General features: G+C 43.0%; 1 protein-coding gene across 6 annotated transcripts in view; it reads left to right on the forward strand.

Moving 5' to 3' along the window:
* The first annotated feature begins 1086 nt into the window (after positions 1–1086).
* Positions 1087–12330, forward strand: part of ALKBH8 (alkB homolog 8, tRNA methyltransferase) — a 53553-nt gene continuing 42309 nt past the window's right edge. Inside the window, exons 1-4 of one of the 6 annotated variants that reach the window (XM_048078217.2) lie at positions 1087–1203; positions 2674–2869; positions 5484–5630; positions 11521–11761. In XM_048078217.2, coding sequence (XP_047934174.2) covers positions 5538–5630; positions 11521–11761 — 334 coding nt within the window. In that variant the 5' untranslated portion in view covers positions 1087–1203; positions 2674–2869; positions 5484–5537. Of the gene's footprint in view, positions 1204–2673; positions 2870–5483; positions 5656–9183; positions 9299–9755; positions 9792–11520; positions 11762–12330 lie in introns of those variants that run through there. The other 5 variants (XM_013199111.3, XM_066989832.1, XM_048078218.2 and 2 more) reach the window with 5 other exon arrangements.

Below are 12330 nucleotides of genomic sequence, written 5' to 3' on the forward strand. Positions count from 1 at the left end.
TACAAGGCTCGTTGGCTGCCTTGCATACCACCCACCTGGGAATCCCACATCTAATTGATCTTGAAAAAGGTTAAATACCCACAGAGGAGGTTGAGAGAGAGGAAAGAAACCAGCCTGGTAGTTAAATAGAGAAAAAAAAAAATGCAGTTTTTAGATAATAAGCTATAGTGAGAATAGCCTGCTAATAGAAAAAAGTAGGTAATGTTGAACTTCAGTGTTTTGGAGAAAGAAGGAGGGAGAGGTTATATTATGATGGTGGTGTAGCATAAGGCTAGATTAGTTTATGATGGCAGAGAAAAATGAAGGGTAGAGAAGACTTAGGCATTTTCTCTCTGACTCAGGATGACTTTATGGCACAGGGAGCCAGTGAGCTGTGCAGGTACTTCTTTCAGCAAGGAGCAGGTTGCTCAGCAGTGCAGATTTACTAAGCAGACTTACTGGGGCTATTCACGAGCAGAGAAGCAGTGTGGGGAAACACAAACATTGGCTTAGTGTTCATGTGGCCTTAGCTTTATTGTGTTTTTGCCCTCCTCTGCCCCTAGTGCAGGGATTGCTAAAGGTCGTTTGATCAGTGCTGGCTGCAGTGGTGGCCTCTGTGAGCACTGACAGCATTATAGCTCTGGGTGATAGCTCTGTGTCAGGTTTTGGGGTCTCAGCTGTGGGTAGGGTATGCTGGATGGGTCTGCTCTGGTTTGTGTATGTAACACTGTGCTTTGTGAAACAACTGATCCCAGCACGGGCCGAATGCTGTTGCCCCGCTGGGGATGTGGGTTCAAATGTTGCTGTGCTTCCGCTGCTGGCTCAGAGAAAGAATTTATACACTGGAAGGAGGATGACGACGATCTTGTGCACTTCATTGGGGAAAAACAACCGTGTGCTTGTGACAGGAGACAACGAGAGGGCCGCAGCCACTCCCCTCTCGCCGCACACCGCCCAACCTCGCGGCTCCCCCGGCACCGTGACACGGCCCTAGCCCATGCCAGCGCTCGGGAAAACCCATCGGAGAGCCCCGAGCACAACCGCAGAGGGCCTTCTTTTTTCACCCAGCGACCTCCCAGCAGTGTTTTCGCTCAGGAAACGACTCCCTCAGCCTTGGCCGGCCGGCGGGGACCCGTCCCGCTGGGCGGGCTCAGGGCGGGGCGCCGCCATGTCGGCGGGCGGAGGGGCGGGACTGCCTGCCCCAAGATGGCGGCCGCCAGCCAGGTACCGTGCGGCGCCGGCTGGGGGAGAGGGGGGCAGCTCCCCAACGGAGAGGGGGGCGGAAAAGTGTGCGCAGATTCTTGTTGTTATTACTTTTACTATTTTAAAAATATCTACTATTTTACTATTTTTCACACGTGCCCAGAGCCCGTAAATTTGAAGGAAATGGGTGGGAGGTTTAGGTGCTGGCTTTCAGTGGCGAAAACGCGGTGGGGATACCGACAGGGATGCGCTGGCGCTTTCGGGTATTTTGGGGCCATGCTGGAACATCCAGATTTCGCCATCAAAGTTCAGGAATTTCACTTCCACGAGCTTTGATGTGTGTGTGTGTATGCAGTGTCTGCCTACGTTTGTGTTTCGGTTTCTGGGGAACAAAACCGACCCCAAACCGGACGATAAGCTGCCGAACTTCATAAGTGGGCGCAGCGCTCCCCCCGCTGGCAGCAGCCGCTCAGCTCCGCACACACCGGCATCCCACGGGTGGCTGCTAAACTTTAAATTAACCCCTGTTGTAATGTCAGGCCAGTTACTGATGCTGTAACCTGAGCTAGAATTGCAGGGGAGGTTGTTTCAGTGTATTTGCTCCATGCTTTTTTTTTTTTTTTTTCTACCCCGATAGTCATGTTGGGCTTTGTAAAGTGGGTGTGAGATGCCACCAAATACAGGTATCTACTTGCATACGCTTACATATAACCGAGCATGGTTCTTTAACTCTGAAATTATGGCAGACTGTGGGGTTTTGTGGCTGCAGAACTGACTTCAGGCAACTGACAAGGCAGAGAATTCAGGCCCAGTTTAGACAAAGATGGAGAGAGTGTTGTGCTGTCCCAGCAAAGGCAGGTGGTGCTGTCTGAGATGTCTTCAGGGGTTGGGGACCTCTGGGTGATGTTGACAAGCGTTACACAGCATCTGGGGAAAGTCTGCAGCTTTTTGAGCAGCAGCTGCAAGGCCAGGCAGCATGGGTTGGGGCATCTCCACCAACTCTAAATACCTTTGTGTAGGCTTCTGAGTCGTACCTTGTTCGGCCCTTGCGTTGATTAGTTCAGAGGTAGTGAAAGGATATGAAGTAGTCTTTCACGTATGGTTTCTGTGCTAGTTTGCCAAGTATTAGGCAATGACTTCTTAGCTTTTGCCTGGAGGATGTGGGAATTTGTAAGGACCTTTTGTCTGAAGCCTGACTAAACTCAGAGCTGCTTTCCCCTGGAATTGGTTCGAGTCACGCAGTACATGGAAGTGTAGATACTTTATAAGAGGCCTGATCTGTTCAATTCCATATCCTTTTTGTTCTGTCTGGGTCTCTTTTGTACAGACTTTCCATTAGCAATCTTTCTGGTCTGGGCAATGTAGCTACATGCTTTTCCTTCTGAACCAGATTTGCATGGTTCCACAAAGTAAACCATCCCATGTTGTTACTATTTTTGTAACCCCATCCTACTGAATCAAAGATGTCTTCTCTTATACTTCCTTTTGAAGTCATTTGAGACTGCTTATCTCCACTGCTGAGAAGATGAGAACCTGCACGCAGGCAGTCCGTGAAGTTACTGGCCTCCTTTCACCCAAGTGTGGCACGGAAGGCTAGCAGGCCAAGACATTTGGACCAAATATGTCAATCGGACATCTTGTTCATGGATAAGCTTGCTGAACAAGCCTGCAAATTGGACGAATCCTGGTAAGGGCGTTTGCTAACAAATTCAAAATGAAAAATAATCTTACAGGAAGGATTGGCTCTATAACCAAATGAGATTTTCAGCCTCTACTCTTTATGCTTCTGAAGTCACAGGAAATAATAATTTCAGTAGTCTCCTTTTTCAGAAACTGTTCCCTGTTACAGTTTATCACTAGGAAGATTTCCTTTTCATACATTATTTGTACATTGCATGTTAGCATGGTTATGCTTGAATTAGCTCTGAATAAGAAACTCAAGGAACTGGCAAAAGTCTCATGATGGTAGGATGGATCGTGGTGCTTAGTAATTGGTTAGTTTTTTTGTCATGCTCAGGAGTACGTTTTAATTTTATGTGGTCAGGATCTCTGTAAAAATTCAATAGTTCTATTTGGCCAGGAAGTCATGGTTCAGACTGTTATGGCCATGCATGCACCATCTCAGAGTTGATAGTGGGAATCTGACACAGTTTCAGGATAGATCTGTTAGAGCCTGCTATGCCAGTAACGTGCTTGCTTTGCCAGAAATTGTTGTTGTCAATTTCTTTGCCTATTGTTTGAATTCATTTGGAGACTGCTGTAAAATTGGGTTTGTGAGTGGAAGAGTAAGGGCAGGAGAAAGAACCAAAAAATGGTGAGGAGAGGCAATAGACTGAATTTTCAGCAGCGTTTATTCTGCTCCTTTTTGGAATCTGTTATTACCTGCTGCTGCTGTCATCGTTCTCATTCCCTTTAAAGAATATTTCTTTCAGTACAGGCAATAGTTGTGCGTTTTGATGACGGTAATGCTGCAGCAGTCACAAGGAATATATACTTATGTATCCTATGTGTCTCTTTAATATTTTTATAACAATTTTACTAGCATATTTGCATTTGTTTGAAATAAAATATTTGCTAAGACATTCAAAACAAAGTTGCATCAACTACTATTGTGAAACTTTTTTGACCTTTACCATTTTCCTGTAGTACACTGTCATATTATCATGATTGTGTCTGCAGTTTAGATATCATGAATGAGCTATGAAGTCTTGCAAGCCAGAAGATAGGCAAATGGATGATAGACTGTGAAAGCAGCTGACACATTTAAATAAGTAAATATAGTTGTGGTTGACATAACTTTTTTCTTCAAGCAAACAAAGACCAAAAAACCCCACAACATTTTTTTGAGGTTATGTGAAGGTGGGGTGGAAAGATTGTTATCAGTTCAACAGTAATAAAAAACGGGAAAGGACAAACAGCTGCAGTTTGATTGTCCAACTCTATATTGTTATGAGGATTTTGGGGAAAGAAAAAAAGAAAGGCAAAGTCTAGCCACATCAGTGTCTGCAGCTTTGTCATAGTCTTAAGGGAAGTCTGGACTGTTCCTCTGGGTTTGAAGAAAGTGTGAAGAAAGAAAGAAAAAGAAGCTAGGCTCAGAGGGGTGTAGGAAGCTGCTGTGTGATCTAAGTGATAGAACAGAAGTGGCAAAAGATGCAACAAAACCTGGAGAAGGCCAGTGAAGCAAGGTGGGGACTGGGCTCTTCTCCCAAGCACCAAGTGACAAAACGAGGGGAAATGACCTCAAGTTGTGCCGGTGTGTGTGTGTTAGGTTGGATATTAGGAGAAATTTCTTTATTGAAAGGGTTGTGTGGCATTGGAATAGACTTTCCAGGGAAGTGGTTGAGTCACCATCACAGGAGGTCTTCAAGAAATGTGTAGATGTAGAACTCAGTAGCATGGTTTAGTGGTGGACTTGTCAGTACTAGATTATAGGTTGGACTTGATGATTTCGGAGGTCTTTTCCAACCTGAATGATTCTATGGTTGTATTCTATGAAGAGGTTACATTTTGGTAGCTTATTGGCAGGTAAATGGTATGTTGCCAGTAAATTTATTGTGTTAATTGATGTACACAGTTTTCTGGTTTTTTCTCATGACAAGTGTGTGATTTACTTAAGGTTTGGTCTTCGAAGGTGTGCTAAATGAGGTATGGAGCATCCTGATTGCTAGTCCTTGAGCATCTATGTGTGAAAAAAAAGCAGTTTTTGCCAAACATACTCACTTGAAAGTGGTAATTATGAAAAAGGAGGCTAAACAGGAACAGTTCATCTCCAGCTTGAGCATTCAGTGAGGCACTGACTAACTTAGAAGCTAAGATCATACAAATCTCATGGGAGTTCCACGTATATAAGAAAAAAGAAACCATCTGAAACTATTATGTGAAAACAGGAGGGGCAGGCAGCATAAAAACTGCAAGTGGATGTAGTGATACTGTGAATAAAGAAGTAAAGGGAAAGATAAAAACTGGAAAATGAAATCGAATACCATGGCAATCTTTATAAAGATTTATTTTATGTTCTTTTAATAAAGGAGTTAATTAGCAAAACTTATAAAATGGGGAAAATTGACCTATTGACTGAGGAATAGTGTAGTTTGCAGACTCAGTTTTGTCAGCCCCCCAGTAGTTCATGAAGTCTGGAATTATCTTTTGATAAAGATATTAAACAGCACCAGTCCCAAGACAGACCCCGTTAGTGTCCTAAAAATTACTGACGTGACAGGGAGGTTTGCTGTATCTCTCTACAGCAGTATTTTGTTTTTTAGGCAAGGCGCTTACTATATGTTGTTACTTTTGCTTCCCAGATCACCAACGTGGAAGTTGACAGAACTGGTGAAGATCATTTGAAAGTCCATAAAATGAATAAGAAGAAGATAATGAGGAAGCAGGTCAGAGCTCAGCATACGTTGATGAGACATGAGGGCATTGAGTGTGTCTCCCATGCCACACAGGTGATTGACAGTTCTGATTTTGATGGTATGAGAAAATGCTGTTTATCTGTGTTCCGTCTTCACATATACTTTGTCTAAAATGCAGTTCTCCTCTAAAAAGCACTTCCTGAAATTAAAGGTTTTCTGTGCCTCTTGAGTTCAAAGCAGAAGTGTACTTCATCAGTTTAATGTCTGTGGAGAGGCTTTGATAGTTGTAAGATTTTTTTTTTTTTAATCTGAAACAGTAGCTCCCTGAGTTGGGGAGGAGAAGACAGCATGAGAAATGTTACCTTTTTGAAGGAGATGTGCTTTTCTCCTCTTTTCTGTATGATTTCTTTTCTTCTCTGGCTTTTAGCTTTTGTATCTTTTTCTGCTATACTTCTCCATCAAGTATAATTTATCTCATCTGTTAACTCCTTGGTAAAAAAACAAACGCGTCTGTCTTAGAAATCTTTTCCACATTGTTTTCTTCACCTAAATTGATTTAGGCTGTGGCTCTGTGGGAACTGAACTGTTTGACTGACTTTCAGCTGTTAAAAACAGAACTTTCTCTTCCTGTGCACAAAAGGGGACTAGACAGGGGACAGTTTTGCTTCTTTCTTACGACAGTCAATGAACTTTATCATAAGATGCTTTATTTCCTAACCTACCAGCAAACTACCCATCTGTTTGATCTGTTACTTTTCTGCTACAGTAGAGAGTTTCAGGAGATCAGAAGTGGACCTGGCAAACACTGGTGTAGCAAAAGATAAGTGGTGGGAACTTTCAGGCAGTAAGAAAAAGTTCAAGAGGGTGTTAGTTCCGTCTGTCAGTTGTGGGAATTTGCTAACTTGGCTTGGAACATATTGTAGAGCTATACCGCTTACTCTAGCTTTGTTCATCTTGATCCTAAAAATTCTTCCCATTCAGATACAGAAATATCTGTTAGATCTTGATGCTTTGTAACCAAGTTGGGCTTGGTTTTCAGGTGGATTTCACACCATGTAGGCATATTCTAACATAACCCAGCAGTCTTGTATATATTGTATGCTTCTTGGGGTAGGGACAGCACTTTCCTAGTTTTGTGTGGAGGTGGTCCATGATCTAGGATTTGTTCCCCTCTGCCCCAGATACCTAATCATCTGTCTAACGTATCCAAAGAGTAGTTGTGGGGTCCAACAAGCTCCACATGTGGATGACCACATTTTAATAATAAAAAAAAAGTATGAAACAAAATCGTAGTGCTAGTGATAAACTTTGTCCTGGTTCTGTCTTCTCCCAGCTTCTTGTGCACTCCCAGCCTCCTCACTGGCAGGGCAGCACAAGAAGCTGAAAAGTCCTTGGCTTACTGTAAGCACTGCTCTGCAACAACTAAAACAGCAGTGTGTTATTGACATTATTCTCATCCTAAATCCAGAACACAGCACCATACCAGCTACTAGGAGGAAAATTAACTCTGTCCTAGCCGAAACCAGGACAATATCCATCACTTATTCCATACCATTTATGTCATGCTCAGGTCCCGCACTTCCCAATACATTCCAATACATTAATCACCACTTTTCCTGTGTATGTTTATGTATTTATATATATGCATATATAAAATGTCCATTGAGTTTGTTTAGTTCATGACTTTGGGCTCCACCTGTCACGACAGTCTTTCAGGGCAGAAGAGATGGTGTGTGCTCTTGGATTGTTGCATGCTGAAGCCAATTCTGATTCCATCACCACCATGCTTGTCGAGTTCTATCAAAATTCATTTGTCATTATCTGTGTGACTCTTACTATGTTACCATTGGTAGTATGACATATAGCAATCATAGTAGTGATGACAGACAGTATTATATCGTAATTAACATCATGCAGTTCAAATCGTGGGCTATTCTTACCCAACATTAAATCCCCTTGAGGTATGCATTGGATTTCCCCATTTTTCAATATTACCCACCAAGTGCACAGAGATCCTTGAGTATTCCCACGGATGGGTTTGCCTTTGCCTGAGGCAGGCATAGTCCAGACTGTCTTCCCTAGCATTTTTTTACATGCACTACAGGGACTTTATCCTCTTGTATGCTATGTAACAGGTTTGGTTGGGCAGGTCCGTCTTGGTTGGCAGATGCTCTAGTGTTGACTAACCAGGTGGCCTTTGCCAAATGTGTGTCCCAATGTCTGAATATCCCAGCACCCATTGCCTTCAGTGTAGTCTTTATCAGTGCATTATATCCCTCGATTTTCTCAGAGGCTGGTGTATAAGAGGGAGTATGATATACCCTCTCAATACTATGCTCTTTGGCCCAGGTACCTATGAGGTTGTTTCAGAAATAAGTCTCATTGTCTGATGCAGTTCTTCCTGGGGTGCCACCATCCATGAGTCAGTACAGAGATGGAGCACTGGCCACTCTTCCTGTTCAGCAGTATTTAAAGCCAGCTGGATGGCCTTCACTGCTGCAGGTTGGATCAATTCACATTCTCCTTCTCCAGTTTCTGCAACTTGCCTTGTAGGAATCTATACAACAGCCTTCTACCTCCAGTGCTTCCCCACAATATGACAGGACTTACCAGTGAACAAGGCATATTGCTTCTCATTTTTTGGTAGCTTATGATGCAGTGGGGCTTCTTCAGCATGTGTCATCTCCTCCTCTGGCGATCTTTGCCTTCAAAAATCTTTTTTTTGCCTCCAAAATCTTTGCCTTCTGGCCACTCTATGGTCACTTCCTAGATTCCTGGGTGACTGGGCTTTCCTATTCGATCCCGTTGTGTGGTCATTGTAACTCACTCACTCCACATAGCATCAGCTGCATGATGTGTAGAGGGCACCCTTCCTTTGAACATCCAACTGACCCCAACTGGCCAAAGGGATGTCCCATACCGTATGACGCCGTGTTGAGCAATTAATATGGGGTGGCTGGCAGGGGTTGGGGGGGACTGCTGCTTGGGGAGGGGCTCGGCATTGGTCAGCAGGTGGTGAGGAATTGCGTTGTATATCTCTTGTTTTGTACATGATATTACTTTCATTTTCTGTCTTATTAAATGGTCTTTATCTCAGCCCACAAGCATTTACTTTTTTTTCCCCCTCCAATTCTCTCCCCCATCCCGCTGGCGGGGTGTGTGTGAGTGAATGGCTGTGTGGTGCTGAGCTGCCTGCTGTGTTAAATCACAACAAACTTGTGCAGAGAGTACAGAAAATGCTTTCAGGCTTTGTAATAAGTGATTTTACTGAAATTGCTCAGCCATGAGAATGTGAACAATCTCCGTACATGCTGCTGTGGTGTAGTGAACGTCTTTGTAGGTGACCTGCCTACAGCCAGTGAGGGCGCTGGTTTGAGTCTCCTCATTTCCTCTGCACACACAGGCCTTCCCCTTAGTAATCACCCTTAGTAACATTCCAGAAAATAATAATTAGTGATATGGTCACCTTTGAAAAATGTGATCGGTACGGATGGCCTGATGTGTTGCTGACGGCAAGTTTAACAGCCATTACAAAAAGCATAATCACAGCAGTATCTCAGGTGTGCTCACTGATTTAAAAAAAAATCTTTTTTTTGTTGTTAATAATCTTTCTGTTCAGTTTTAAACATAATTTTCTGTCTTTTAGGGAAGTGCAACACTACAATTTGAAACTATTGAACGCTTTGCCAGCTGCTTTCAGAAAAGGTCATAGAGCATTTATAGCATTTAAGGAAAAGATTGTGTGAAAGCTTTCTGGAAAGGTATTGCATGGAGTCAATCAGAGTAAATTGTTGCTAGTTGTTTGGAGTTACAGGGCTCAGTCAAAACTTCTAGACTGCATCCTCTTTTGGCCTTAGAAAGGGATTTAAACTTCCATGATTAGACTGAACATCCAGTTATAGCAAATAGCTCTCTAGATGTCAAAAAAAAAATGTTTTTTAAAGGATTGTGGATTTGCAAAGGATATATTTTTTTAATAATAGCCCTTTCTGAAGTTCTGTTTTGTTGTGTTTCTTCTAATATTTAGCAAACCAGCAACAGTATCACAAACTGCATACTCATTGATAACTTTGTACATAAATCACAATGAAGACCTGGAATAAAGCAGTTAATCATTTTCAAAGCACATACAGGATAAGGAGATGATCTGAGATAGCCAACATGGCTTCACCAAGGGCAAGTCCTGCCTGACCAATCTGGTGGTCTTCTATGATGACAAAGGAAGACCGACCGATGTCATCTACCTGGACTTCTGTAAGGCCTTTGACATAGTCCTACATGACATCCTGATCTCCAAATTGCAGAGAGATGGATTTGATGGGTGGGCCATTCAGTGGATAAGGAGTTGGCTTGAAGGTCACACCCAGAGAGTGGTGGTCAATGGCTCTATGTCCAAGTGGAGGCCGGTGACGAGTGGTGTCCCTCAGGCGTCTGTCCTGGGAGCAGTACTGATATAATATCTTTGTTAATGATGCAGACAGTAGGATCGAGTGCACCCTCAGCAAGTTAGCAGATGACACCAAGATGAGTGGTGCAGTTGAAGTAAAGGATGCCACCCAAAGGGACCAGTAAAAGCTTGAGAAGTGGGCCCATATAAACCTAATGAGGTTCACCAAGTCCAAGTGCAAGGTGCTGCACCTGGGTCGGGGCAATCTCAGATGTGAGCACAGACTGGGAGAAGAACTCATTGAGAGCAGCCCTGCAGAGAAGGACTTGGGGGTTCTGGTGGATGAAAAGCTCGACATGAGCCAGCAGCTCAGGCGGCCAACTGCATCCTGGGCTGCACCAACAGAGGGGTGGGCAGCAGGTGGAAGGAGGGGATTGTGCCCCTCTGCTCTGCCCTCTTGAGGCCCCACATGGAGTGCTGCGTCCAGGGCTGGGGCCCCCAGCACAAGAAGGATGTGGGGCTGTTAGAGCAACTCCAGAGGAGGGCCATGAAGATGGTCAGAGGGCTGGAGCACCTCTCCTGTGAAGAAAGGCTGAGAATGCTGGGTCTGTTCAGCCTAAAGAAGAGAAATCTCCAGGGACACCTCATTGCAGCCTTTCCGTATTTAAAGGGGTCTTATAAAGAAGATGGAGAGCAACCTTTTACTCCGGCAGATAATGATAGGACAAGGGGGAATGGTTTTAAACTGAAAGAGGGGAGACTTAGATTAGAGGTTAAGAGGAAATTCTTCACTGTGAAGGTGGTGAGGCCCTGGCACAGGCTGCCCAGAGAAGCTGTGGATGCCCCATTCCTGGAAGTGTTCAAGGCCAGGCTGGATGGGGCTTTGGGCAACCTGGTTTGGTGGGAAGTGTCGCTGCCCATGGCGGGGGGTTGGAACTGGGTGATTTTTAAGGTCCCTTCCAACCCAAACCATTCTATGATTGTCCTCAAAGTAATCTGCTTTAATAAGGATGGGGCATAAATCCCTTTTGTTTATTAAAAATAATAAAAAGGGTGAATTCGCAGATAAGAGTGTTGGAGCAGAACTAAATGGTCTGTTTACAGAGGCCACTCTTTTTTTTGGTGAACCTGGTGTGACTGGGAATATCAGTCTCTCTGTGCTTAGAAAGACTACTTGACAAAGAAAACTTTCATAACAATGACAACAAAAAGGAATCAGTCTTTGAAGTTTTTTGTTTGTTTGTTTTTGTTAGCAGTAACTGGGCTCTAGAAAAAATTTATTTTAGAAAACTCCAAAATGATGTCTGCGGGTGTCACTTTTTGCGTACAGAACACTTCGTGCATGTGCCAGTTTGAAGCTTAAGTGGTTTTATAATAGCATTTGCAAGTATTTCTGCCAGAACTTGTGCTGGACAGAGGTTGCTTTAGCTTCATATACCTAGCTAATTGAAATATAACTATTTTGTGTGGAATGTATTAAAAAGTAATCATGGGATTGCTTCGTTTTTCTTGAGAGCTGATTTCTTAGTAGAGTGTTAGTTTTAGTTCAATCAGCAGTAATCAGTAATTCTAAATTTTCTTTTTCTCTTTACATAGAACCTAGTTATTGCCAATGCTGGCCTAGGTAATGGGATGAGTAGACATCAACTGCTCAAGACAGTAGAAGAATACGGATTGGTGGAAGCACTTTTAATGCCACCGAATAAACCATATTCATTTGTGAAATATGGGTCAACGGAAGAAGCCAAGAAAGCCTTTGATGCCCTCAATGGAAGAGAATTAACTCTGGGAGACTCTGGCCAAAATGTTGTACTGTATAGTAATTTTGTGGAAAAAGGTATCATTTTTTTGCTTACCTATAACTTCTTGCACACTTCTTCTCTTTGCTTTTACTTTTTAATCTGTAAATGTAGCTAAAAGCACACAGTATGTAAGTAGAGAAAGAGAATGAAAGCCAGAATCTAAGATTGAGCACAGAAAATAACCTTTTGTCTTTGTATTTTTTCTCTTTGTGTTCAATGATAGGATACTTGAATTTGAACTCTTTTTACTTGGAGGCACAAGGTGGCCACTTAAGTAATTTCAAGACCATTCAGTGCTGCATTTGAAGGTTTTGTGATTAAGGAGCTAAATTGGGACCCAGGGCATCCCTGAATATTTCATTGGACTTCTTGTGTGGTGATGGTCTTGTGATCTCTATCTTAGCTCCAAGACTGAAAATAGGCAGAATAAAATTTCTGCTTTTTTTCCTTTTTCTCAAACTTTTTTTTATGGCTGACTGTAAGCTATTTTGTACAAGAATGGTTCCTCTGTCTATGAGTTTTTATAGTGTCTAGTGAAAAGACTTGGTTTTACATGGTCTGTACATTCTGTCAGTGAAAAGCTTTTAAAATAAGGACATCAAAT

This window comes from Anser cygnoides, chromosome 1, assembly GCF_040182565.1.
Source record: "Anser cygnoides isolate HZ-2024a breed goose chromosome 1, Taihu_goose_T2T_genome, whole genome shotgun sequence".
Lineage (NCBI taxonomy): Eukaryota > Metazoa > Chordata > Aves > Anseriformes > Anatidae > Anser > Anser cygnoides.